This window comes from Camelina sativa, chromosome 7 (assembly GCF_030686135.1).
Source record: "Camelina sativa cultivar CO46 ecotype springtype chromosome 7, ASM3068613v1".
Taxonomy (NCBI): Eukaryota; Viridiplantae; Streptophyta; class Magnoliopsida; order Brassicales; family Brassicaceae; genus Camelina; species Camelina sativa.
Window position 1 is genome coordinate 7,002,291 of NC_141886.1, and position 26,615 is coordinate 7,028,905.

At 35.3% G+C, this 26,615-nt stretch overlaps 4 protein-coding genes, 1 long non-coding RNA gene and 1 pseudogene across 11 annotated transcripts; 5 read left to right on the plus strand and 1 right to left on the minus strand.

Moving 5' to 3' along the window:
- Positions 1 to 2,581: 2,581 nt before the first annotated feature.
- Positions 2,582 to 3,615, plus strand: LOC147940978 (uncharacterized; annotated as a pseudogene).
- A 1,287-nt stretch (positions 3,616 to 4,902) lies between these two features.
- Positions 4,903 to 7,921, plus strand: LOC104700591 (tropinone reductase homolog At2g29150). The gene is made up of 6 exons (XM_010416124.2): positions 4,903 to 5,098; positions 5,273 to 5,480; positions 5,583 to 5,601; positions 7,077 to 7,292; positions 7,384 to 7,490; positions 7,620 to 7,921. The coding sequence occupies exons 1-6, from the start codon at positions 5,007 to 5,009 to the stop codon at positions 7,809 to 7,811; spliced, it is 834 nt and encodes a 277-aa protein (XP_010414426.2). The 5' UTR covers positions 4,903 to 5,006; the 3' UTR covers positions 7,812 to 7,921.
- Positions 7,922 to 11,454: 3,533 nt separating this feature from the next.
- On the plus strand, positions 11,455 to 12,870 carry LOC104700593 (tropinone reductase homolog At2g29290-like). Its single transcript, XM_010416126.3, has 5 exons — positions 11,455 to 11,614; positions 11,714 to 11,921; positions 11,997 to 12,213; positions 12,292 to 12,398; positions 12,491 to 12,870. Exons 1-5 carry the CDS (start codon positions 11,544 to 11,546, stop codon positions 12,680 to 12,682), a joined length of 795 nt encoding a protein of 264 aa, XP_010414428.2. The 5' UTR covers positions 11,455 to 11,543; the 3' UTR covers positions 12,683 to 12,870.
- Positions 12,871 to 13,661: 791 nt separating this feature from the next.
- On the plus strand, positions 13,662 to 15,116 carry LOC147940979 (uncharacterized). Its single transcript, XM_087458337.1, has 3 exons — positions 13,662 to 13,922; positions 14,011 to 14,299; positions 14,362 to 15,116. The coding sequence occupies exons 1-3, from the start codon at positions 13,662 to 13,664 to the stop codon at positions 15,114 to 15,116; spliced, it is 1,305 nt and encodes a 434-aa protein (XP_087314463.1).
- Positions 15,117 to 17,673: 2,557 nt separating this feature from the next.
- LOC104700594 (pumilio homolog 2) lies at positions 17,674 to 22,407 on the minus strand. 4 transcript variants are annotated; one of them, XM_010416129.3, is made up of 10 exons: positions 22,198 to 22,407; positions 21,113 to 21,751; positions 19,668 to 20,995; positions 19,443 to 19,584; positions 19,244 to 19,351; positions 18,941 to 19,153; positions 18,745 to 18,855; positions 18,472 to 18,666; positions 18,216 to 18,390; positions 17,674 to 18,078 (listed from the first exon to the last, which is right to left on the minus strand). In XM_010416129.3, the coding sequence occupies exons 2-10, from the start codon at positions 21,746 to 21,748 to the stop codon at positions 18,032 to 18,034; spliced, it is 2,955 nt and encodes a 984-aa protein (XP_010414431.1). In that variant the 5' UTR covers positions 21,749 to 21,751; positions 22,198 to 22,407; the 3' UTR covers positions 17,674 to 18,031. The 4 variants fall into 4 exon arrangements, with proteins under 4 accessions (XP_010414431.1, XP_010414430.1, XP_010414433.1 ...); XM_010416128.3 differs by having other exon boundaries at positions 21,852 to 22,214; XM_010416131.3 differs by having other exon boundaries at positions 22,050 to 22,211.
- A 987-nt stretch (positions 22,408 to 23,394) lies between these two features.
- LOC104700595 (uncharacterized) lies at positions 23,395 to 25,551 on the plus strand. 4 transcript variants are annotated; one of them, XR_015560936.1, is made up of 5 exons: positions 23,395 to 23,677; positions 23,827 to 23,907; positions 24,384 to 24,455; positions 24,842 to 24,963; positions 25,330 to 25,551. It is a non-coding gene; the product is annotated as an uncharacterized LOC104700595 (long non-coding RNA). The 4 variants fall into 4 exon arrangements; XR_015560937.1 differs by lacking the exon at positions 25,330 to 25,551 and having other exon boundaries at positions 24,384 to 24,460; positions 24,842 to 25,033; XR_015560935.1 differs by lacking the exon at positions 25,330 to 25,551 and having other exon boundaries at positions 24,842 to 25,033.
- The last annotated feature ends 1,064 nt before the right edge of the window (positions 25,552 to 26,615 follow it).

Sequence of the window (26,615 nt, forward strand, 5' to 3'; positions counted from 1 at the left end):
AGAGATAGTGCATGGACCTTTGAACAAGGTCAAAACATGGCCAATGTATTTTACAAGAGGCTACTTGTTTCATACATGTGATCATGGTGTTGGACGAAAGACTTGTAACTATGGAGTTTGTGTTAAAGGTGAAAATTACACTGATGCATTCGATGCAGCGGATTTCAACGGGACCTTAACTGATATCATAGAACTCGAGTATGAGGGGATGGTCAATTTGAGAATCACACTTTTTAAGTGTAAGTGCTATGACCCTGTTATGGGTAGAGGCACTCGGATGAGCAATGGTGGCGTCGTAGACGTTCTTTCATCGAGAAAATATAATAAATACGAACCATTTATTCTAATTACGTATATATATATATATATTATTTTTTAATGTCGATAATATATATATGTGTAACTCATATTTGTGTTGATATTCCTAAACAGCCTCCCAGGCGCATCAAGTTTGCTATATTCCCTACCCATACACAAAGAAACCAAGGAAGGAATGACTCAATGTTTTAAAAGGTAATCCGAGGGGAAACATTACAGGAGAATATGAGAACAAAGAACCGACTCTTTTGCAAACAGAAAATGATGATGTTGTATTGGTGACTACCATTGAAGATCTGGTTTTCGATAATTTAGAAGAAAGAAATGAACCAATAAATCTTGATTATGATGTGGGAGATGCAGAACCAAAAGATGAATTTCAATGTAATTTATCATCTTCAGACGATGAACTAGATGAAGACAAAGATCCTCCTAACTAATTATGCTTGTGTAAAATTTGTATCAATATGTGTAATTATGCTTGTATCAAATACTTTTAATAATATGTATTGTATTAAAATAGATAATTATGTGTTTATATTAAATTGTAAATATGCTTCTATCAAAGTGAGTAAATATGTGTTTATATCAAATTGGTGACTGTATAAATATATTGTGACTGTTTAGCTGTTATTTAGTGACTAAAAATTAAACTTTTAGTTTAATTAATATTGTGACTAATTTGTGACTAATTAGCGACTAAATGTAGAAAATATGAATTAATTTGACCTGGGAAACCAATTAATCTCTAAAGGGAAACCAAATTAACCCAAATTAATCAGGGAAACCAATCTTAAATCCATAAATTTTCGATTTACCCCCAAAACCAAAATAATTTTGGTTTACTCGGGAAACCAAAATCCCTAATTTTTTCTCTCTTTTACCAAATCTCTAATTTTCTATCTCATTACCCTAATAGCTAGATAAACCCGATACTCTCTCCACTTCGATTTCGCTCCTCTTCGAATCTCCGATATTCTCTTCTTCGATTTCTTTCCGGAATCCTTCACTCTGAATCGTCTTCCATTTCTCTACTCTATCCCCGATACTCTACTCTATCTCCGATCTCTTCTTTCTCGATTCTCTTCTTCACGATGGCTCCAACACAATCTGCAACGAAGTCTGCAACTAAGGCTCTAATCAACGCTCCAATTAAGCAAGGAAGAAAGAGGAAGATGGTTCCTAATGTATTCCAAAGAACCGAAGGGTCGACCCCCGTCAAGGAAGCGAGAAGACCAAACCCTCTACCGAGTCAATACAACTTTACGTCGGCAGCAGATTTACCCCATCCTCAATCACCCCAAGAGCAAGACCGTGTTTTCCCTAGACACTCACCATCAGCAGTACCACAGATCCGCAACTATCCACCGCCACAGACGCTTTTCCAGACCTCGGTGAACCAACAACGTCAGACTCCACAGCCTCTTTCGTCAGAGGAGGTCCACAACAATCCGCGACTGTGTGGTGCTGATCTTCCACTACAGGACGCTCCACCGTCTCCAGCTAATAACTCTCAAGCTCAGAGTCGTCCATCATCTCACGGTAACAAATACCATAAAGGTTCTGAGGCTTCAAATCCGGAGCTCCAGGAGGACACGATTATCACTCTAAATGCCCTGCATAGAGTGCCAAACCGTGAGAAGTTTACCACCGTCCTCTCCCCCACACTGATGCCAAACACGACCTTGTATTAATACTGTCTTCTACTTGATTGTTATTTTAAAGTAATTTTTTGCTGTTGTGTGATGGTCTGTGATGCTCTATGATGGAGTCTGTTTTGATGTCTGTTTTGAACATTGATGTCTATTTTGATTGATGTCATATAAGACCAAACACCGACTACTTCCATTTAGAACATTGATGTTTGTTTTGATTGTTCTTAATAGGTTTTGTTTTGTGTTGGTCTTATATATGTGTATAGGTACTGTTGGATCATACTCAATTTTTGACATCTATTTCATGTGTTTGCAGGTTTACTCGCGACGAAAAATCGCGACTGGTAAGGAAGATTACTAAAATATTTACAAATAAATTTGATGGTCCATACTACAGCTGGACATGTGTGCCTCGGGACAGACAACAAAGATGGTTCATCGAGTTTGCTGTACAGTTTTTTCTCTCTTAACTTCTTCACATATAGATTTACTTGTTGAGTTTCCACTAACATCATTATATTCTCTTTTCTATGTAGAAAACATACACATGGGATCTTTTGATTACTTGTACAGTTCAAGAGTTTTTCGAGCTCATCTACCAATGCCGGATGAAAGACATCATTAGCAATGTCAAGACGAGTGGAGAGCGACCAACATGGATCGGAGATACTATTTGGCGAACAATGGTTGAGTATTGGGAGACTGAAGAAGCACAACAAAGGAGTCTCACCTACTCTAAAGCTCGTTTGTCTGATCGTGGTGGTCTTGGTCCTCACATCCACTTATCAGGGCCAAAGTCTTATCAACAAATCCATACTGAAATGGTTAGTAACTTTTACATACCCATAAATTTTATTTTTCTTTACATTTGGAGCTTTAAATGATGTCATAACCCTTGCTTCTTTTGTAACCTTGCATGAAACGGAATTGGGAAGACCGGTGAGTCTTGGTGAGGTTTTTATTAAGACACATACCAAGCAAGATGGTACTTATGTTGACCGGAAGGCGTAGCAAATCTCTCTCAGTTATGAGAAGAACTTGCAGCAGAAGTTGTCCGACCTTGCGGAACATACTTCACAGCCTCCAGAGCTCACAGAAAATGATACCACAAGCATCTTTATTCAGGTAAAGTTTCACTTTTCACAACCCACATTGAATTATCTTTCGATTTCTACAGCCTCTTTATGTAGTGTTTTTCTCTTTGTTTTCGTAGTCTACTCAGAAAGATTCACGAGGAAATCTGTATGGAGTTGGAAGTCTTAAGCATACTCTTCAACCTCTTCTCAATGGCAAGGAAAACCAACGACAAGAGTCTGCAATGTTTCAGTCATTGCAAGAGCAAATAAAGGAAACTCAACGTAAAATCAAAGAGCAGGCTGCTTATAATTCTCGTCATGATGCTGAGGTTGCTGCTCGTGATGCAGAGCTTGCTGCCCGTGAAGCACTACATTTCCAAGCTGTGGCTGAGCATAAGGACAAGCTAGAGCACTTGTCCTTAGTGGAGAAGTACCTGCGCAAAACTGACCCGGCCTTTATGGACTTTTTGAAGACTCAATCAGCTGAAGCAACCACAGAGCCACTCTTAACCACACTTCCTGCAACAGCGGATCCTTCTCCAACTTCAAACATGGATGCTTCTTAGGTTAACTTCTCACTCTCCAATTTCATAGACCTAACTCATGAATTGTTTCTTTTGTTGAACTCGTCTCTTTTGTTGAATTTGTCTCTTTTGTTGAGACACATGTATACCAATATATTTGTCTTGTGAGAAACTTGGTATGCATTTGTCTCTTTTGGTTTGTATTATGAATCATCGGTTAATATGACTTTATTGTCTCAATCTTATTTTTGTTGTATTTACAATATTGGTTTCATAATATTTTGATAAACAGGTACTAATTTCAATTTAAAACATTTACAAATTTGTTTTCCACAACACATTAGTCGCTAAACATATGTAATTTGGGGCATAATAGAATAGTAGCCAAATAGTCGTAAATCAGTAGCAACTATTTTACGATTACTTTACGACTACAAGCCAAAATATTGTACACCATGGTTAGTCGTAAATTCGTCGTAACCGAGTCTTCAAATGTTATGACTACACAACGACTCTTTTACAACTGCCTATATAACTGCTGGTTAATCGTAATCTTGTCGTATCGTAGTCGTAACTGTTTACGACTCTGTTACGACTATTTTTACGACTACGGTATATTGTCGTACAATAGTCGTTAAATAACGACTATTTTTACGACTAATTCTTTTACCGACTAAGAATTTACGACTACATGTTTTAGTCGTAACTGAGTCGTAAACAACATATTAACGATTACTTAACGACTATTACCGCAGTCGGGAATAGACTATTTTCTTGTAGTGTTTGAAATGTTTTGTGATTTTATGCATGATAACCTTGAATGTTTGAGACTTGGATAAAATAAATTGATTATGTTATTCAATGCCCGGTCCTGTTTTTAATCATTGGCTGATATAGAAGACTAGAGACAGAGATACTGAGATAGAATTGATAGAATTCAACGTTAGGAGTATCAGAACAAAATTGAATGATGCATCGCGTGCTGAACAAAATTGATAGAATTCAACGTCCAGTCCGGTTTTTGACACAGACTCATCTCGAACCGTTGAATATTTTGAACAATAATCATGAAAAATATCATAGATAATAAAAATATTCATATATTAATGTTCAAAGTTTCCGATTGAAAGAAAACATCACTATCACGGCATGCAACTTTTTATCAAATAACAAAAAAAAAAAAAAATCATCATATCGTTTAATTTTGTGTAAGTTCATTGAACAGAAAAAAAAATGTCATTATCATAATGTGGAATTTTGAGATGAGACGACAAAGTTCAAAACCATCACGTAACATTATCTATAAGACTATGAGTTTATGACCTTCACTGCATAAGCTGATTTGGTCCAACCTGACAACTAGACTTGGTCAGTGATATTTCTCTATAAGACTATGAGTCTATGATCTTCACTGCAGAAGCTGATTTTTAGAAATGGCTAAGCCAGGAGAAAACTTGAGAGACAAATCGAGATGGAGCCTTGGAGGCATGACCGCTCTTGTGACCGGTAGCTCGAAAGGACTCGGGTAAGTCCACATTCTCCTATCTTACTTACTTTTCTAGCTCAATGCTTCTCTCATTTCAATAATAGATTTTTTTGTGGATCTTTTCATGCTATTCCGATGTTTATAATCGAGACAACCCTAAAAAGAGTAAAGCTTAATGATGTATCAACTAAAATTGCATGTGCGCTATAACAGAGAAGCTGTGGTCGAGGAACTAGCTATGTTGGGTGCAAGAGTTCACACATGTGCCAGAGACGAAACTCTGCTTCAAGAATGCTTACTTGAATGGCAAGTAAAAGGGTTTCAGGTCACCACTTCCGTATGCGACGTTTCTTCTCGTGACCAACGACATAAACTCATGGAAAATGTTTCTTCTCTCTTCCAAGGAAAACTCAACATCCTCGTAAGTTGATGTATCATAGCAGGATCCATATGGATCTGAAAAAAATATCAAGTGATTATGTTGTGCGATCATTCATTGTGTTTGGTTTGGGTCTATATGTAGGTAAACAATGCGGGAACGGGTATATGATACTAGGATTTTTGTATGTCCTAGCAGGTTCAATTAACCTTATGCAGTTGTAATACTTAAGGTGTCAATCCAGTTGGGAAACTTTACTATCACTCAAGATGCAATCAGGATTTCACAAGTCAAGCCAATTCATTGAGAGTGTTTTTATCTAACAATCCTAGAATGATGAAAATGCAATACGGAAATGAACTACAGAAGTAGAAACGAAAATGTATGGCAAGAAGTAAACAAAAGTAAAAACAAAAACTATTCTAAGCATGAAGAAAGGAAACAGTCTCAGGAATGTAATATCAATCAAGAATATAAAAGTCCTAAGGATGGGAGTAATTGATGTCAGTGGAGTATCCTAGTCTACATAGTGTTTAACATACGACAAGCAAACTATCCCTAAACAATGAACATCACAACTTAGCTAATCCAATCTCTTGGCAAAATGTACTAAGACTCAACCACTTCCATACCTAGCTCTCGCTAGAGAAACATGGTTGAGCAGGCATGACAAACAAGTTCATTCACGTCAACAAACATCCTAGACAACTAATCTCTTAGGCTAGGAACGTAAGTCTCTGGCACTAGTTGGTCAGACATTTCATCAAACACCTTTTGGGTGTGGAAATGTCTCGAACCTAGTTCCAATTGATCAGAGAAACTAGTAATTCTAACACTAGTCCAGAAGGGAATCATACAAATCAAAGCTTAAACACCCTACATCCTAAGATCCTCCACCTAGTCTATCCCATCCCCAAGAACCTTAACACTACTCAGATCCGGAAATCATCACCAAAGATACAAATCCAGAAAACATTGAACCAAGCATAATAGATAGATAGAAATGAGAAGAACAACTTTGCAGAAGAAATCAAATGCAAAAACTCAATAAACTCCAAGATGTCGGATTACAAAGTCTGAGAACGTTTTTAGGTGGCTAGGTCAAACCTTAGAAAAGAAAACGAGATAAAATATAAGATGTCTCTGCCAAGACTTAACAAAACTTATTTATAGTAAAAACATGTAAATCCTTAAAACTTAAAACAACAAGGTGAAGCGTCGGTTTGGGAATCTCCTGAAGCGTGTAAGACAGAACGTCTTCATGACATGTGCATCGAGTCGGAGTGGGCAACAGTGGCTCGATTGCTTGGGTGAGAGTGGCTCGATTTGTTTCGCTGTGAGTGGCTCAATTGGTGTCGCTGAGAGTGGCTCGATTGGTGCGGCTGAGAGTGGCTCGATTGGTGCCGCTGAGAGTGGCTCGATTGCTTGGCTCGGAGTGGCTCGGAGTGGCTCGATTGCTTGGCTCGATCGTCTGCGTTTCCGACGTCTCCTAGACACCTGAAATACTCTGAAATGCACAATATATGCAAGGATGATGCAAAAACTTCCTAAACATGCAAAGTGTATAAAAGAGGTTCTAAAATGATGCAAAACGACTAGTTATCCTAGCTAAATGCATGACAAATACATGCTAAACAGATGCAAAATATAGACATATCAGTATAACAAAGCCGACTACAGAATTTACAGCACAAGATTACTCGTTTCTGATGGCTACAAATCTCGAGTCAGCTTTTCATCTTTCACAGCTCGCACATCCGTTATTAAAAGCTTCGAGTTTAGGGAGTATCGTGTTGATGTCCTCTGTTGCTGGAATTGTGCATACCGGTTCATCCATCTATGGAGCAACTAAAGGTACATGTATATATTCAAACAATGAATGATGCATCACGTGCTGAGACTTAATTAACTAATGTATGTGTATATATATAAATGCGTGTTTTAGGAGCTATGAATCAATTAGGAAGAAACTTAGCATGCGAGTGGGCAAGTGACAACATAAGGGTTAACTCCGTGTGTCCATGGGTCATAGCAACTCCTTTAGCTAACGATGTAAGGCCAATAATTAGAAACAATACAAAGATCTCCTTGATAAATAAAATTATTACATGACTCTTTAACTTAAGCCAAAGATTATATATTATTACTTCTTAATTTTAATTTAAGGGGAAAATCTCTCAGGGTCTTAGGGATGAAGAATTTGGAAAAGCAGTGGAGAGTAAGACACCAATGGGGCGTGTAGGAAACGCAAATGAAGTCTCATCGCTTGTGGCATTTCTGTGTCTTCCTGCAGCTTCTTATATAACAGGTCAAACCATTTGCGTTGATGGAGGTGCCACGGTCAATGGCTTCTCTTTTAAGCCTCAACACTAAACCGTTGATTGTTTTGTTTTCGTTTGTAATTTCTTAAGTTTATTGAGTTTTTTTTTTGGAACCATAAACTGGCAATATCTAGCATCTTGAAGGAGACCTTTTCTTTTGTTAATCATAAACAAATATGTAAGGCGAGCCATCAGTCTATCTAGAATTCATCCTATCTTTTTGTTCCTAGTTTGAAGACACTTCTGTATCAGTTGTTTCGATATATCAAACTCTAGTTACGTTGAATAATGTAAGATAATGATTTATTTGGTGTTTTTCAAGTTTTCATTTAAATAACATTTCAGTGAAAATATATATTTAATGATCCTTTAAACTTTTTAATGTGAAATAATTATTCTTAATATTTTTAAAATAGCAAATAATATTTATATTTCACCTGTTATATTGAACTAAATAGCGTTTAACATATAAAAATAGTGTGTTACACAAAAAAGTAAGAAAAATGTTCTTATATTACTTGTAATTCAAAAAAATAACATGTTCCAAAAGAAAATAAAGGAAGTTCCAACATGAATGAGCATGAGAGAAGAGAGAGAGTAAAAAAGAAATGAAGAGAGAGAGAATGAAAGAAGTTTTCACGTGATTGGGCATGAGAGAAGAAAGAAAAAAGGAGTGAGAGAGAGAATGTTATTTATGTGAATAAGAAAATGACATGATATTTAAAAAAAAAATAACCTATAGGTATAAGAGTAATTATATACGTAGTCCATTTTTGATGTAGGAGAACATGAAAAATGTTGATATGACATGATTATTGATCTCATTTGATCCAATCTATTTAGTTAAAAAAATTTATCCAAACTATGTGGAAATGCTATACAAAAATTTGACAAGTAAACTTGAATCAATTCGATCCAATTATATATTTTCATATCATTCAAAATTCTAATCAATAATAAATATGTAAACACAGAGAACAATAGAGGTTCTTCACCAGATTAGTAATTAACCTCTATTGTTCTCTGTGTTTACATATTTATTATTGATTAGAATTTTGAATGATATGAAAATATATAATTGGATTGAATTGATTCAAGTTTACTTGTAAAATTTTTGTATAGCATTTCTACATAGTTTGGATAGATTTTTTTAACTAAATAGATTGGATCAAATGGGATCAATAATCATGTCATATCAACATTTTTCATGTTCTCCTACATCAAGAATGGACTACGTATATAATTACTTTTATACCTATAGGTTATTTTTTTAAAAATATCATGTCATTTTCTTATTCACATAAATAACATTCTCTCTCTAACTCATTTTTTCTTTCTTCTCTCATGCCCAATCACGTGGAAACTTCTTTCATTTTCTCTCTCTTCATTTCTTTCTCACTCTCTCTCTTCTCTCATGCTCATTTATGTTGGAACTTCCGTTATTTTCTTTTGGAACATGTTATTTTTTTGAATTACAAGTAATATAAGAACATTTTTCTTATTTTTTTGTGTAACACGCTATTTTTATATGTTAAACGCTATTTAGTTCAGTATAACAGATGAAATATAAATATTATATGCTATTTTAAAAAATATTAAGAATAACTATTTCATTTTCTTCTATGGTCACCGAATCTTTCACTTCTTCTATCTAACACTAAAACAAAAAGGGTAATTATGTTTTTTTACTCCGTAAAAAACGTGGACCCATTGGCATTTTCCTATAAAAAAATGTTTCAATGGTATTTTGTTTATTTCACTCCATATTAATGTTATTTGCTATTATTACCCTTTAATTTATTACCTTCTTTACACCAATTGTAATGGCTAAACAGATTTACTTTTCTCACACTTACATTTTTTTACTAGTTTTATTCGATTATAAACATATATTATATATACATATAAGTAAACTAGAATTGAGGGAAAAAGTAAATATTATTAGAAAATTGTAAAAATTTTGAATAGTAAGCCATATATGTATATAAAAATATTATACATAATATTATGAGTTAGTAATTAATTTTCTTATTGAATTAGTTCTAGTTCTATTTGTCACAAGTGGGATTCGTTAGAAATTGTAGCAATGAGTATACATATGGTTTGTTAGTTGTTACTCTTTTGATAATTATTGTTGACATAGAAGACTAGACACTTTTTCACCTAATAATTTGATAAATAAACATCTTTTTAAAGATATTGGTAAAATAGACAATATTTTTTTTTCTTATCTAATTCATATCTCTATTATAGTGACATTTAGTAATAGAGTATTTTACTCTTTTTATTGGTTTGTGTGTAAATAAAAACAAAATAATAATTTGGCCTAAAATATATCCAATAACAAATGTATCTTTATACTAGTTCATGAGTTTTTTATTTTATATTTAGGCTATAGTATTAAGAGAGGAGTAGGGTTTAGATTTTATAGCTTTGAGTTTAATTTTGAAAATTTAAAATTTGAATTTTCTATTTCACATTTAGAGTATCGTTTTGAGAGAGAGGTAGAGAGAGGTATGATTTAAAATTTAATTGTAAATCATGATTTTTTTAAAAAAAATTAAAGATTATGTTAAATTTGGAAACTATTTCTTTTTTTTTTAGGTTTGAGTTCTCTACTTTACATTTAAGGTGTTGTTTTGAAAAGGGGTAGGATTTAGAATTTATAGTTTAAGGTTTAATTTTAAATCATGGCTATATTTGAAACTTTAGAGATGATATGTTCAATTTTGAAACCAATTTTTTTAGATAGATTATGAGATTGTAGAGTTACTAGCCTGTAAATCAATCAAAATCACAATACAACACCCCGAGAAAGTACACCATACCCAAATGGTACACCAGACCTAGATTGTATACCATACACAAATGGTATATCAAACCCAGACTAAGTTGATCAGATGGTACACCAACCCATATAGTACACCAAACTCAGATGGTACACCAGACCCAGATGATATATCAGACCCATATGGTACACCAGACGCAGATGGTACACCAAACTCAAATAGTACACTAGACCCAGATGGTATATCAAGTTCCGATAGTACACCAGACGCAGATGATACACCACCCAAACGGTACACTATACGCAAATGGTATACTATACAAACTCAGATGGTAAACGAGACACAAATGATATAGACCTAGATGGTACATCACCCAAACAATACATCAAACCGATATGGTACATTATATGCATATGATACACCAAACACATATTATATACTACCTAAATAGTACACCAAATACAGATGGGTCAAATAGACACAAATCGCAATTTTAATTGATTGCTATTAATTAATTCGGTCTAACTACAAAAATAATTGTGGACTCACACATAAAAAAATATGTGGATATATTAGTCGTTTTGTTTTATTTTTGTCCAATACTTTATCTAACAACCCCTCTATCTCACAAAATATAAAAAAATACCTGTTCTGCAAATTTTATTTTAAAAATGTCTATTTCTCAAATTACTTTTAAAAGTGTCTATTTGACTAATGGACTCTTATTGTTCTTATATCTTATTCGTATGGTTTGTTTGTTAATGGACGACCGGCTGTCCATTTAATTTTCTCCTCTCGATTCCCGAGAAACTATGGCCAGCCAGGAATACCCTACCATGGGTACGTATGGTCGAAGTCGAACAGTTAGCAATAATTCAAAACTATTGTTATTAACTATAGAAGGTTTCAAAATTCAAAACTATCACAACTAGCTAGTCTATTTAAGATCTATGATCTTTCGTTGATGAAAGGTCGTCACTGGCTGAAAACTAGGAATGGCAACAAATTCTAGATGGAGTCTTGGAGGCATGACCGCTCTTGTCACTGGTGGCTCTAAGGGCATCGGGTCAGTCTCCGATTTCATAGATTTTTCTATTATCTTTTATTGTATTATAAGATATTTACTTTTCTAAGAACTAACTATGTTTGTGTGAGTCATGAATAGGGAAGCTGTGGTGGAGGAACTGTCTATGATGGGAGCAAGAGTCCACACATGTGCCAGAGACGAAACTCAGCTTCAAGAACGCTTACGTGAGTGGCAAGCAAAAGGGTTTCAGGTCACCACTTCTGTTTGCGACGTTTCTTCCCGTGAGAAACGAGAGACACTCATGGAAACCGTTTCCTCTCTCTTCCAAGGAAAACTCAACATCCTTGTAAGTATACATTTATAAGTTTCTTCACCTCGGGCTATAGATCTACAAAAACCAGATCATGTTGTGTCTATATAGGTAAACAATGCGGGAACGTATATATCCAAGCCGACCACAGAGTATACAGCAGAAGAATATTCGTTTATAATGCCTACAAATCTCGAGTCATCTTTCCATCTCTCACAGCTCGCGCACCCTTTGTTGAAAGCCTCTGGCTCAGGGAGCATCGTGCACATGTCCTCCGTAGCTGGAGTCGTGCATGTCAATGTTGGATCCATCTATGGAGCAACCAAAGGTACTGTATATACTCTTCAAAACAATGTCCCAATTGTGTTATGATACTTACATATAACTGAATACAAACTCATTTCAGGAGCCATGAATCAGCTGGCTAGAAACTTAGCTTGCGAATGGGCGAGCGACAACATAAGGACTAACGCTGTTTGTCCCTGGTTCATCACAACTCCTTTGGTTAACGATGTAAGGCCAAAATAATTCTCCTTACTACGATGAAAATAGAAAGAAATTATTACTTTTAATTTTAAGTTTTAACTTATTTGAAAATCCCTCAGCTTCTCCATGATGAAGAGATTAAAAAAGAAGTGGAGAGTAGGACACCAATGGGGCGTGTTGGAGAGACAAATGAAGTCTCATCGCTTGTGGCATTTCTTTGTCTTCCTGCAGCTTCTTACATAACTGGTCAAGTCATTTGCGTTGATGGAGGTTTCACTGTTAATGGCTTCTCCTATCAGCCACATGCTTAATACACATGTATGCATGTGGTATATAAAATATCTTGACGCTCTAAATGTCGTGGTCACTATGTAACAAATGAAAGATTTGGTGGTGGCAGAGGGATAGGGTCCGGTTTCTTTTTTGTTTTCTCTGTATTTATTCTTGTGGTGAATGAGAATTTTAAATATCTAAATAATATTTATCTGCTGTTTTTAAACATGTTTTCTTTATTAATTTGAATCACATATTACATATGTACCAATGAACATCCATATACAACTAATAATTAAGGGGGTGTAATGAATTGAAAAGTGATCAGCTTTTTCCATTCGCATGTATAAGACTTATATACGCTAACAGATTAAGAAATCCGTTATTTCTCTTCATCCTCTTCGTCTTCATTCTAGATCCTGCTGTTTGGTTATCATTTTTTTTCATGGAATTCCGATACATTCTTAGACAATCATTGGTCGCGATTCATGTGTTACATCACAATCACAATTCACAAACATCTACATCTCCCGTAATAGGAGATAACATTTTCCGTGGTGCAACCATTTTCTGATTCGTGTCTTATATATTTTTACATATAAGAACTTTTTAGGAGCACATTTTTCTCTTTTCATCTCTTCTCTTCTCTTTTTGGCAGTATCCCATCTTTTTCACGTTCCTTGATGATAAACTTGATGGTGCATTTTATTTTTAGTGAAATAAATCTGCAAATGAAACTAATCCAGATTCCTATTTTCTCAATTTGTGTCTATTTCCTCTTGGAAATTTTGCGATTCTCAATCTGTATTCATTTTTCACGTGCTTTTTCTTATTAATAATTTTCAATTGTGATATTTCTTTTGTCATATTTTTGGATGTTTCAGAGTTTCCAATAAATAGTCAAGTCAATCTGCATAAATGCTTTTTGTAATAAAAGTAAAATTTTAATTAGTTTAAAGTGATCCTTTAATCAATGTGTTTATAGATGCTTTCTGTTTTTAAGACGTTTTGTCAAAGATGCTGGATAGGTCGGCTGTGAACAGAAAATTTGGCTTTCACTTAAAGTGTAAAATCTTGCAACTTACTCATCTATGTTTTGCTGATGACATCATGGTGTTTTCTGATGGTAAGGCTAGCTCGCTGGACCGAATTTTCAGTCTTTTTACTGAGTTTGCAGACCTCTCAGGTTTGCAGATTAGCTTGGAGAAATCCACTCTTTTTTTGGCGGGTGTTACAGGTTCAGTTCGGGAAGAGATTCTTCAGCGGTTCCCTTTTGCAGTAGGTACTTTACCTGTTCGGTATTTGGGATTACCTCTCTTAACCAAGCAAATGTCTCTGGATGATTGCCTCCCTCTGCTTGAAAAAGTATGTTCCCGTATACGAGCTTGGAAAAATTGGTTCCTTTCATATGCTGGCCGAAGGAGGTCTGGGGCTCAAATCGATTTTGGAAGCTAATAAGGTCAGTTGCTACAAACTCATTTGGTGTATTGTCTCTGCTAGCTCTCTTTGGGTGGATTGGGTCAAACGGGAGCTTTTGCGGGATGAGTCTTTCTGGTATGTCAAGGGGAATATGACCTCTGGTTCTTGGATGTGGCGGAAACTGCTTAAATATCGGCTGTCAGCGAGAGACTTCTTTCGTAAGGAAGTGCGGAGTGGTACCACTTCCTCTTTCTGGTTCGACCATTGGTGCCCCTAGGTCCTTTACATGTTGTTTCAGGGGACTCTGGGTTTAGTAGTCTTGGTATACGTCGTACTGCTACGGTTGCCGAGGCTCTTGGTCATAGGCGGCGTCAACACTGTTTGCTTATCTTGAATCAGATTGAGGACGAACTGGATAAAGTTCGCACTCCGCAGCATAGCGATGGAGCAGATGTGGCTCTTTGGCGAGGCCTGGGAGATAAGTTTCGTCCTAAGTTCCTCACCAAAGAGACTTGGACTCAAATTCGTTATCCGGGGACTCCACAATATTGGTCCAAGACGGTATGGTTCTCCAACTCCACCCTAAAGTATGCTTTCCTCACTTGGCTGGCTGCTCTCAATCGTCTAACCACGTGTGATCGCATGTCTGGCTGGACGGGGGTGGTCTCAACACGTTGTGTTCTCTGTTCTGATCCGTGGGAGACGCGGGATCATCTGTTCTTCACTTTTTCATACTCTTCCAATGTGTGGGTCAATCTTGCAGGTCCCTTCCTGCAGTTGCCTTATACGTTGAACTTTGATGATATTCTATCGCTTCTCTCTGGTCATGCTTTTCCTCCAACTAGTCGTTTCATTCTCAGATACGTTTTTCAGGCCACCATTCACTTCATCTGGGGTGAACGCAATGGTCGCCGTCATGGGGAGGCTCCGAAGTCTCATGCTCAACTCGTCAAGCTGCTCGACCGTGTCATCCGCAACCAACTGTCAACTCTCACCGTAGGGGATTCCCGACCAGATGATGTTTTCGGTGTTTGGTTAGCTACACGCTACTAAACACTGTTTTTTTTTGTTTAATTTAAAACTGCTCTCACCTTTGAAGTTGCAAATATTGTAAAGGCTGAACGTTATTTTTTGGTTTGAATAAATTTAACATTCATTCAAAAAAAAAAAAAAAAGAGAACCTCTATTGTTCTATGTGTTTAAAGATTTATGATTGAAAGTTGAAAATATATCTAATCGGATCAAATCGATTAACCATACTTGCCGTAACGTCTTTTGATAGTATTTCTAAATAGGATTTATTTAATAGAATAAATCATGTTGGGATCAATCATGTCTTTATTTAATAGAATTCCTAAATAAAAATGTATTGCATAAAACTTTTTATCTAATAGAATTTTTATTTTATTTTATTAGAATTATTCTTTTTTAACATAGAATGAATGATAATTTATAGATATATAAAATGAGTCAAAAGATAATTTTCAAATCCTGAAATTACACATTTCCATTCCATTTTTTTAGGCATAGCGCACTACAATCGCCAATACTACAGTCTATTTCATGTAAAACTCCGTATCACATATATTTTGTAGTCCTTGAATCGCATTGTTATATAATATCATTTGTTTCATAATATATTTTTGACACAACAACCCTATAATAAGGATTATGAATACAGCAAAAACGATGGATTTAGTCATTTTTCTTTATATTTGGTGCTTTTACATAATCAGTGTAAATAGTGGTACTGTAAGTTGAAAGGACAATAGTGGTACGGTAAGTTAGGTCAATCTTTTCATTCATCCCTTTATAAAATAAGAAAATAAAATCTGTATATATTATTATAAAATTAAAAACTTAAACCACTTTTTATAAATCTAAACTGATATATAATTTCATTCTAATTGTAAAATCTAAATTTTAACCATCTCATTTGTAAACCCAAACAGACATATAATTTCGTTCTAATTGTAAAATCTAAACTCTAACCATTTCATTTGTAAACTCAAACAGACATATAATTTTGTTCTAATTGTAAAATCTAAACCTTAACAACCTCATTTGTAAACTCAAACCGACATATAATTTTGTTTAAATTATAAAATCTAAAACCTAATTCTCATTAATAAACTCAAACCGATATATAACCTCGTTTAATTATAAAATCTAAACCAAACCAATATTTTACTTTCTTCAAATAAAAGTATAGAGAATTTGTTTACTTAATTTGTTTTGCTTTTTAAGTTATTTTTGATTTATTTTTTAAATAAAATATTAGATAGAACATTCTGATTATTTTTTAAATAAAATATCACGCACGCATCTCGTTCAATAAAGTCACACCAAAAAAAATCTCGCTCAATAAAGCTCTTAGTCAAAGAACAAAAAGACAAAGCTCTTATATTTAGAGAGGGTATTGAAATTAGAATTTTCAAAAATTTTGTAGAATTTAAAAAATTTTAGATTTTGAGAGATTCCAATAAAATTACGATATTTTGGTGGATTTGTTATTATTTTTATTTTATAAAAGAAAAAGTAGTTTGTGATTTGGTGAGATTTATTGGAAGATTTTAAGAGATTCACACATAAAGGCAAATAGGTTCATCGACTTCTCAAACACAAAAGTCATGTCTGTGTCATAATTATGGTTTCAATGGAATTTCAGTACTTAATTATTTTTTAATGTCTCATCTAAAACTATTTTTAGTTTTTCCTAAACATTAAATTAGTAATTTGAGTACTTATATGTTATCATATTTTATCATATTTTCAAGAATAAGAATATATAGAAATGATATAATGCAGAATGATATTTTTATAATTAGTCTACAGATATAAAGTCACAGTTAGTTACTAAATTAAAGTTAGTTATTATATCAAATGTATAATTGTGGCTCTATTTGAAATTTTGAGTTTCACTTATTAGATATTAATTAAATAATAAAAAATAAGATAGTACATAGAAAAATATAACATTCAATAATAATTAATGTAGAAAGTGCAAAGTGGTCAATTATATAGGTTATCTGCAATTACAAAAATTTACATAATTAATTATAAATCTATGTACATTTAAAATATCTTATTCATATCTCTTATAATAGACTGAATTAACTTGGTGAGAAGCTCCAATATAAACAACGATGATGGTGCTTCTTCAGGTTTAGACATACAGAATGGCGCTGTAAATTGTGTTTGCTATTGTTGGCAATAACCAAAAAGGTCCTTGTAAGGTTTTTCATATGCTGATGCAAGTGTTGTTCATGCTTCTATTTTACTCAGCACAGTGATGTAGCCAAATAAAGCCATGAAAATGAGCTTTATCTTGTCGATGCCACATCCCAAACTGGAGATTTGGTTTTGTAACTCCAACATTTCTGAGTCGGCGTAATTGTGGAAACCATATCCCTTAAAAACCTAGAGACTTGAATATTATAACGTTTTGTGGCCATGGTGACTTTGTTATACTCTTACAGAGAAGAGATCGATCTTTGTTAACAGCTCTGCGATTGTTGCATATATGATATATCGTATGTTTCTTGCATAACAAGAAACTAGAACAATATCAACAACAAAACCGAAAAATTAAGAAATTGTAGGATAAGAGTTATCGTGAAAATAGAGAAATCAACTGGGATTGTCCTAAAAAAGCATTCTACACATTGGCATGAAAGCCAATATTTTTGTACATGTGAAAGGAAAAAACTCTAAAATCCTCACCATTTTCTTTACACCATTCTCTGCCTTTTTTTTTTCACTCAGTCATCAGCCTAAGGGGGATGTTTTGGGGTTCTATGTATAGTAGTAAAAACGGTAAGAAACTACACAATGTACAGATTTTGCGGAGAGCAGAACAAAGCTCTCTTTTATAATTTCTCCGCAGATTTTTTGGTTTAGATCTTACCTAATTCTCAGAACGTTATGGCAGAGCCATCCACCCTAGTTAAGCTGTACAACACTCGGCCTTAAGCCACCAGAGGCTGGGTTGATGACTGCAAAGCCATCCTCCTCTCTGTATATAAGAAACAACCAGTTAAGAGACATTGAAATGCAATAGAAATGCCTATACTGTCTCTCTAGCTCAAATACTTGTGGGGGTTCTGTGAGGCAACTCTATCAGTTGGTTGAAGGGAAAGAACATGTACATACCTCCAGCAGCAACGAGTTTTTCAACACGGGCAACGATATGCTTCCCGTAAGTGTATTTCTTCAAAGCATTAAGATGCACTTTAATACGAGTAAGAATCAGTTCACGCTGTTGGTCATCGCATGTCTCCAGGACTTTTTGGACTACATAGTTTGCAAACTGATCCTTCATCATCGCCTATATACACAAGAATAAACTTATGAGCTTATTAGTTTCTTTGTACTCCCCAACCATCATCTGAAAGTGTGTTTGACAAACCTGAAGAGGCTCGTTTTCATCAGTTGTGCCCAGCATCTCATTCACCAGCAATTCCCGTTCCTCAGGACCTCCAAAAGTCAAACATTTCTCAACAACGTTTGATGCAAACTTCTGCTGGCTCATCTGAACAATCTTCCCAGCCAACTCTTTGATTATCACAGTGCGCTCATCAGGCTTTCCGTGCTCCAGCACATGCTGTCCACAAAACGTGTATCAGTTTTGAGCAACAAATAAAAATCAAGAGTTGCAGTAAAGCTCATGTCTTTTACAAACCTGAACAACATAGTTTCCATACTGATCTTGGGCCAGCATGCTAACAGTGGACAGGATCTCTTCCATAACCTTACTCTGTGTATCAGGGTCATGGCAGTGTTCTAATACTCTCTGCAACAGGAAATGAAAAAGAGTTTTAAGTAGAAGCATAAGGTCAAGAAAGGTGTCATATTTCTTAAACACAAAGAGCAAGAACCTGAATAACACGGCACCCGTATGGGTGAGTGGAGAGGGTCACAACATGACCAAAGAAAGTCGAAATAATGAATTCAATGTTTTCTTCAGGTACACATTCGATACACTTTTGAACAACATGGTTCCCGTTCTGATCGCGTACACATCGCATCACATGTCCATCCAGTTCTTTCACCATTATAATTTTCTGGTCTAGATCAACCACCTCAATTGCCTAAAAGGTAAAAAAGAAAAATAATGAAACTCTTAACTTTTCTCGAGAATGGAAAAGTTAAGAGTCAAATAGGTGAGAACCAGACTTTACCTTCTGGATGACACGACAACCATACATCTGTAAGCTAAGAGGCAAAACATTGTTAATGAGTTTCTCTGCCAATTCTCTCCTCTGTGGCGGAAGTCCATGCTCAAAGAACTGTACGAAATTAAGCAAAAGTCAGAACCCTCTCATGTTACATTGTCTTAACTCCAAAAAGAAACTAAAGAGGAAGACTAAATAAATCTACCTTCTGAACTACATAGTTGCCAAAAACGTCAGTCATCAGGGCAAGAGCTTGAGGCATGATCTCTTCATAAACCATGGTTTTCTCATCAGTTGTTGCTGTCTCGAGTTTCTGCTGAATAAACCGGCTTCCATATTGATCCGAACTGGTCATACAAATCCCCAAGTACGTGTTAGCTTGGGAAAAAATGTACAAAAGAGAAAAGGTAAAAGACTTTGAAGGAAATACCTGAACTCAACAACATGGCCAGCTATTTCAGAAAGTTCAAACCCTCTAGCTTTGTTATTTTTGAACTCTTCAAGCATTGAAGATCCAAATCCTTCATCCAAACCAGCATCCATTTGCCAAGAACCCATTACACCTCCCGAAAAGTTTCTTGTTGCAGAGGGATAACGCATATTAACTTCACCTCTTCTCATAGGGCTATAAGGTGACATAAGAGAATTCGGCATACCATGATGAGCCAATGGGCTGCCAGGATATGACATATTAGACCCAAACGTTGGACTCCCATAATAGCTATGACTGTTAGGGCTCCCTGATTTGTAAGGAACACCATACTGTGATTTCTGAGCTCCGAGATAAGCCCTCTGGAGTTCAAGCATATTCACGTATGAATTACCCATAAAGTTCCTGTCCATTGCAGGATCATTAAGAAGATCAAACGAATCAGCATTATCAGAGAACCTCCCGTACTGATGATACATTGGATCGGCCATATGTGACTGAAGACCAGCACCTCCTCCCGTCATTCGATTACCAACCCTGCCAATATTTCGTGGTTCAGAGAGGTTTTGACCAGAGGAAACATAACCTCCCCCATGTAGTCTTGAGTCCATTCCAGAAAATCCCAAAGCAGATGCCGCAGAAGCATTTTCATACATTGGAGAATAGTTATTAGTTCCAAGTTGGCCAGCCATCATAGACGCTACAGCAGGATTTAATGCGTAGTTGTTGAGACAATAGTTTTGGCTATCAAGATGCTGGTAATGATTAGCTAGTCCACCTCCATTATATGCAGATCCTTGTGACCCTCTCATTTGTAAATTCCTCAAAGAAGCAGTTCCCTTATGAGCCTGATCAGCTTTGTGTTGGAAGCCATGTTGATTGACTTCATTATGCCCATCTTGCATTCCAAACATATAGTTCCTAACCTTTTCAACATCTTGCTCAGCTTGACTCCTTTCATCTAACCCACCAGTACCTGACAGACTCATACCAGATAAAGCAGCGGCGAGATCTGAAGACTCTTTAAGACCACCGTTAAACGGGCTTTGATTACTTGTGTTCCTCTTGTCATTTGAACTAACTCTTCCACTGCCAATGGGAGTAAGGCAAGGACTAGGCACCCTAGCAACGGCCTGTGGATCTGGTGTTCCATTTCTAGACAAAGGCGAACCAAGAACAGCTGCATAGCTGTATGGAGAAGGTACACCAATGCCTTGTGATGTGGATGGAGACAGATTATTTGTGGAGTCAACATTTTCATCAAAAGTGTTACGACTTGCAGGACGTGAGGGCTGCTGTCCAACAGGATGCCCATGCCCCATATCCGCCTGCACAAAAGCCATCCACCAAGTTTATATAAGCAAGAACATACAAAGAGAAATATATAGAATCAAATGAGGCTTTCATGGATTCTAATCTAACCATAGAAGAGAAGTGTCACAAACCTGAAAGATATCAGCAAAACTCTTCTGCTTGCCTTTAAGCCCCAAACCAGGCAAACCAATCAATCCATTAACATCCCACTCAGAAGAGGAAGCACTAGTCTTCTCAGGCTCAAACTCACGCTGCTGCTTCATCTGATCAAAACCAGGTGGGTTAGAGAACAAAGATCGACTGTCATTAACTTTTCTCCTATCCCCAACACCACCTAACACGTTGCTACTCCCTTTAAGCCTCTGAGCAACCCTCAAATCCTCCCTAGACATCAAAGGCGGTGGCAACCTCGGATTCAACTTCATATTAGCATAGTAATAAGACAAGTAAGCCGGATCTTTCCTAAGCTCCTCATCATCACAACCAAACCCATTACCCTTATTGCCTCCACCAAACTCCAAAAAAGGAGCCCCACCTCTACCGCCGCCGCTAAAAAGCCCTCCAGCCGCACTAACAGAACCATCTACAGTCGGTGGAGCAGAGCCACTTCTATACAAGTTAAGCTCTCTCTCAATCTCATCAGCCTCTTCTTGCCTTCGCTGCTGCTCACCAAGCAATACACCAATCTCTTTCTCATAATCATCCCCAAAGGATGAATCTTCGTTACCTCTATGCATCGGTCTTCTCCCCAGTTCCGGTATCATCATCACCTAAACAACAAGAAACCCCCCAAAATCAATTACGCTAACAAAAAAAAAAAAAATTCTAAAGATCACACCTTTATACCCCAAATTCTCTATAGAAACTAACCCAAAGATCAAAACTTTAAGCAGTACTCAAATCCATGTGTTAAACTAAAAAGAACCCTAACACAATGATCATATGAGAAATAGAAAAATTTGGGTTTTATAGAGAGTTAGCGGAAAAAAAAAATTCGACGGCGATGTAAAGAACCCTTAGGGTTTTTGTGAAATTAGAATTTAAAAAAAAAAAAAAAAAAAAAATTACTGCGCATCATTATTAGGGTTGTTGATCTCATCTGACCTAGCAATTGCATAAGTGAATTTTAAAAAAAAAAAAACATTGATTAAAAAAAAATTAAAAACAGACAAAACTTAATGTGTTCCAGAGAAGAGCTGAGGAATCTCAAACTCACACGTTTGGAGCTGTTTCGAGATATTTTTGTGTTTCAGTTTTGGGTTTAAGGACACAGCTTTAAGAGAAAGTACATAACAACACTTCAAGGATGATATGATTTTTATATATAAATATATATTTATACAGATCTTTTACTTAGTTTCTTCACAAATTTAGGATTAGGAAATTTACATATTTAGCATGACAAGATATATACATAAATGTTAACATTCTTTATAAAAAAAAGGTATACTCAACTATGTAATCTCAACGATCTCCATTTTTGCCCTTTATCAAAAGAAAAAAACGATCTCCATTTTTAGTTTAAATTCGACTAAAAAAATATGACCAAAAGTCTTATTTTGCCATTAATTTCGGAATTTATAAGAATTATATATTAAAAGAAAAATAACAGGTCTACAACTGTTATATATTTTCTGGCTATATAATTAATAGAATCATACTATTTCTGTTTTTTTTTCCTGGTTTTGATATGATTCATATTGATTCACCAAAAACAGAAATATCTAAAAAGTTGTGTATTGTATTCTCTGAAAACAAAAATCCACTGGATTTGCATGTTCTCCCTGTAAATAATAATAGTTCGTTATAAATGCTGCATTAGAAATAAAAACCAAATCTCAAAAGGTAAACATTGTGAGTTTTCAGAAAATGGAAATAATAATATATTCTTTGTTACCAACTACACTACCTTTCAAACTTTTATGTATTTATTTCCTAAAATGGAGATTAAATTTTTGGTCCCCTTAGTCAAAATTAACCTCTCCCTTTAAATGTATCATTTAATGGCATAATTTATAACTAAGCGTAAGATGAGTAAAGTAGTCTACAACGGTTAAGAATGAGAGTAATGCGATTAAATTAAGAAAGGTATCTTTGGTCTTCGATCGTGCTCGGTCATGATTGTTCTCCGAAGTCCACGAGTCGGCGTGCGAATCGGTGTTTTGGTCTAAGACGGCCGTAATATGAAAGAATTATTAGAACAGTTTAACTTGATTTTATAAATGGGCCTTTTTATTTAAAAAGGTTTTTATACTCTGTTTGTGATTTCGGCTAAATATAAAGCCCAATGAAGTAAGCCTTTATAACTCCAACACATCCGTTTTCTTCCGTCTGGATTCATGGTTTTTGGAAGACACCAATATTTAGGTTTATATGATATATCTATCGAATCAATACAATAAAACTTATTTTCACCTCAGTTTTTGTATTGAATCAGATAATGACACATCAATTAAAATGAATACACAATCAAATTAAAACAATTAATACACGTGACTATAGATTTTCCATCGAAGGAATAAAAGTACTTTTCCGATTTGCGACTTTGCTGTTCATCCCATGGCTCTCTCTACGAATCTGAGCAGACATGACGTTGATGTTAGCCCCATCGTTGGTCGATCGGTTGTGGTGGATTGCTTCTTTTTGTCCACCATCATTACCAACGATGATGGATTACCAGTTACAGCTTCGTAGTGGTTCGTCTCAGCTCACTTTGATGAATCACTGGTTTCGATTTCAGTTAAATTTTGTGTTCTCAGTTTGAATTTAGGTTACTGTTTGGTTAAAATTGAATGTTTCTATTGGGTTGAAATTGATTGTTTCTGTTGTTTCATGATGAATGTAGGTTACAATTTCTTCTAGCTTGCAGTTTGGTTTTGTGAAGCTGGTCCTAAAACAGTGGTATGGATTTTAACTCGGCGATTGAGTAAGTACAGCGGTGTAATTCTCAGCCTTTGTCACAATTCGACATCAGCTCTATTTTATGCATCACTAGTTTTGATTTCAATTCAATTTGTGGTCCATTCTTTTTTTTCCTTGTTGTGTTCAACACTTTCTTGTGGTTTTAGACTTCAAAACATACACTTAACATATATAAAGATATTTATAAAATATTGGTGTCTACATCTTTCTCTTAAGCATTTACTTTCCCATGAAACACGTTAAAGTTGAATTAAGATTCTGATTACATCATTTATATGTGACAGTTTACATTATTGCTCTGTATTTACCATGTTCCATTGAGTCTAATGTTGCAGAAGATCCATTTAGCTCATATGCATCCTCAATCTTGTTTATGTTTGAATGTCATTGTTAAGGTCTGAGAAATATGCTCTTTTATTGATGCTTCAGTAATTATCTCTTCGTCATTGGTTACAAGTATATCTATTGTCTACTCTACAGGAGCATTGCATGTCTTGTAGAGGATCCGGTGTTGTGGAAGCTACAAAGACAGTTGAACTTGTGATCCCTGGGGTTTGGTTTGAAATCTTCATGCTTTTTCTATCATTAACATGGTTTTTGATTCTAAAACATATCAGTTCTGCTATGAAATGGGTTGCAAAATTTCATTCACACTGTTTACGTTCCTTTCTCTGAAAATTTGTGATTAAAATGATATTGGTCACATTTATTGTATGGCTGTCTTGTACTTTTATTATGGTTGGCAATGTGCATTTCCTGGTTAATTTTCTTTTGTCTGCACCTGGTATTTGCGGCAAATACTAAACAAAAAATTTAGAAATGTGATTTCCCGAGTATAATAAATGATTTTGCGGGACTAGATAATGATAATTTGGTTTTCGATGGCATAATTCTGTCAATCTCTAATTTACTTTCTTGTCTCTGTACTTGACCATAAGGGTGGAATCTGATGCTACAATCCCAATTCCAGATGCCGGCCACGTAAGATCAAGAACAAGTCAACCTGGGAACTTGTATATCAAACTAAAGATTTGTTAAAAACATCTTTATTTTCATCAAGGTTTGCTTGTATACATTTTCTGAGATATGCTTAGAGAAGTTTGAATCAAACCCACCTTGACTTTGATCAATTCAGCCTAAGTGATAAGACAATCAATACAAGCATCAAAGTCATGTTATAAGTCATATATTGACTTTGAATGAATTCATTCCAAATATAATTTACACCGTTGTTCACAGATTACACCGTTGTTGTCTCCAGTGGTCACTATATAATCAAGACTTATTTCACTCTGTAAATAGATTGTTTATGCTTCTTAAGCTTCATAGTAATCTTATATGTTATCATCGCTCTTGCCCATGTAGGGTCTTACTACATGTGGCATTTTCCTTTGATGACAAATATCTAATCTTCTTCTGTTCACAGGTTGCTGATGATTCAATTTTCACTATGGATGGCCCATATATTTATGTAGATGCTAACATTAGCTTTACTCAAGTAAGCACACTAGTGACTCCTAATTTTGGGTTATAAGCAGAGCAGTATCTTATATGTTTTCCCTGCATTGTGACACTTTGTGGTCAAAAGCCTTAAACCACTAGCTGATAAAGCTATGCAGTAACATAATTTAGATAAAAGTTATCTGCAGTCTACCTGAAAATTAGTGAGTTTTGTTCTATTCAACTGGTTTATGTGCCAAAATGTTCTATTCAGCATTCAATAAAACCAATACAATCTTCTTTTTTTTGAAAGATCAAATTATTTTAGGATAAAATAAAATAACTTATAGCAACATATTGTGGTCTTAGAATTGAAAATTCCGAATAAGATAAAGAAAACATAAAATGTAAGAGGAAGTTCAATTCCAGAGATGGCTTGGGAGCGTAAGTGGCTGACAATTAAATTAAACATAGTGCATGTAGTCCATTAAGCGGTAGATTTTCTTGTATATTTAGAAATAAAAAGGCTTTCTCTTCTCAATCTTCTCACTTCTTCCTGGCTAACGTTGTAAAGCAAAGACATTTGGGTCGAAGAAATTAGAATTGAGTGATTAATGTATGATATATGATTATACACTAATCCTGTAGATTTTTTTAAAAGAGAAGCATGTTTAATGGAGCATGACTTTAGAATTCAGATTTGAAACGACCCGACCCATTTTTTATAATAAATAATAAATAATAATAATAATAATAATAATAATAGTAATAATCTAAACTAGTAGTCTCAAATCCACTAGCCACCTAACCACAAACACACAACAGCGGATAAAGAAACCAATAACATTAAACCAATAATCCAATAACCAATAATAAATCATAATAAATAACTAATGATCTAAAACAACATGAACCAAAGAACCATCAACCTAAAACCACATTCTAATGAATCAACTCTAGCAATCTAGCAAGCCAGACAACAACCAATCGAGTCACTAGAACATCCTCCTCTTCATTGCCTTGATTCCACGATCACAATTTGCCTTTACCTGCACCACAAACACAAATTAACATGAGTATTTGATAAACACTCAGTGAGGCAATCCTCCCATCTACTGGGCTATACACACAAGCAATTGAGATACTCTAACCATCAAACAACAATCAACAAACTAGGAGCTGCATCGACCAACACCAACCAGGGTTGCATGGACCGACACAAGCTTGCATCAACCGATACACGATTAACCTGCATCGACCGACACTAACACT

What these genes read in the sequence shown, in the direction of transcription:
- LOC104700591 (XM_010416124.2), top strand. Translation starts at nt 5,007, where the DNA reads ATGGCTAAGCCAGGAGAAAACTTGAGAGACAAATCGAGATGGAGCCTT. An exon ending in GGTAGCTCGAAAGGACTCGG is followed by an intron (nt 5,099 to 5,272) that starts GTAAGTCCACAT and finishes GCGCTATAACAG; the next exon opens with AGAAGCTGTGGTCGAGGAAC. An exon ending in CATCTATGGAGCAACTAAAG is followed by an intron (nt 7,293 to 7,383) that starts GTACATGTATAT and finishes TGCGTGTTTTAG; the next exon opens with GAGCTATGAATCAATTAGGA.
- LOC104700593 (XM_010416126.3), top strand. Translation starts at nt 11,544, where the DNA reads ATGGCAACAAATTCTAGATGGAGTCTTGGAGGCATGACCGCTCTTGTC. An exon ending in AAGGAAAACTCAACATCCTT is followed by an intron (nt 11,922 to 11,996) that starts GTAAGTATACAT and finishes GTGTCTATATAG; the next exon opens with GTAAACAATGCGGGAACGTA. An exon ending in CATCTATGGAGCAACCAAAG is followed by an intron (nt 12,214 to 12,291) that starts GTACTGTATATA and finishes AACTCATTTCAG; the next exon opens with GAGCCATGAATCAGCTGGCT.
- LOC147940979 (XM_087458337.1), top strand. Translation starts at nt 13,662, where the DNA reads ATGCTGGATAGGTCGGCTGTGAACAGAAAATTTGGCTTTCACTTAAAG. An exon ending in TTCAGCGGTTCCCTTTTGCA is followed by an intron (nt 13,923 to 14,010) that starts GTAGGTACTTTA and finishes TGCTTGAAAAAG; the next exon opens with TATGTTCCCGTATACGAGCT. An exon ending in TCGTAAGGAAGTGCGGAGTG is followed by an intron (nt 14,300 to 14,361) that starts GTACCACTTCCT and finishes ATGTTGTTTCAG; the next exon opens with GGGACTCTGGGTTTAGTAGT.
- LOC104700594 (XM_010416129.3), bottom strand. Translation starts at nt 21,748, where the DNA reads ATGATGATACCGGAACTGGGGAGAAGACCGATGCATAGAGGTAACGAA. An exon ending in GCAACTATGTAGTTCAGAAG is followed by an intron (nt 19,352 to 19,442) that starts GTAGATTTATTT and finishes AATTTCGTACAG; the next exon opens with TTCTTTGAGCATGGACTTCC. An exon ending in ATGGAAACTATGTTGTTCAG is followed by an intron (nt 18,667 to 18,744) that starts GTTTGTAAAAGA and finishes TTTTGTGGACAG; the next exon opens with CATGTGCTGGAGCACGGAAA.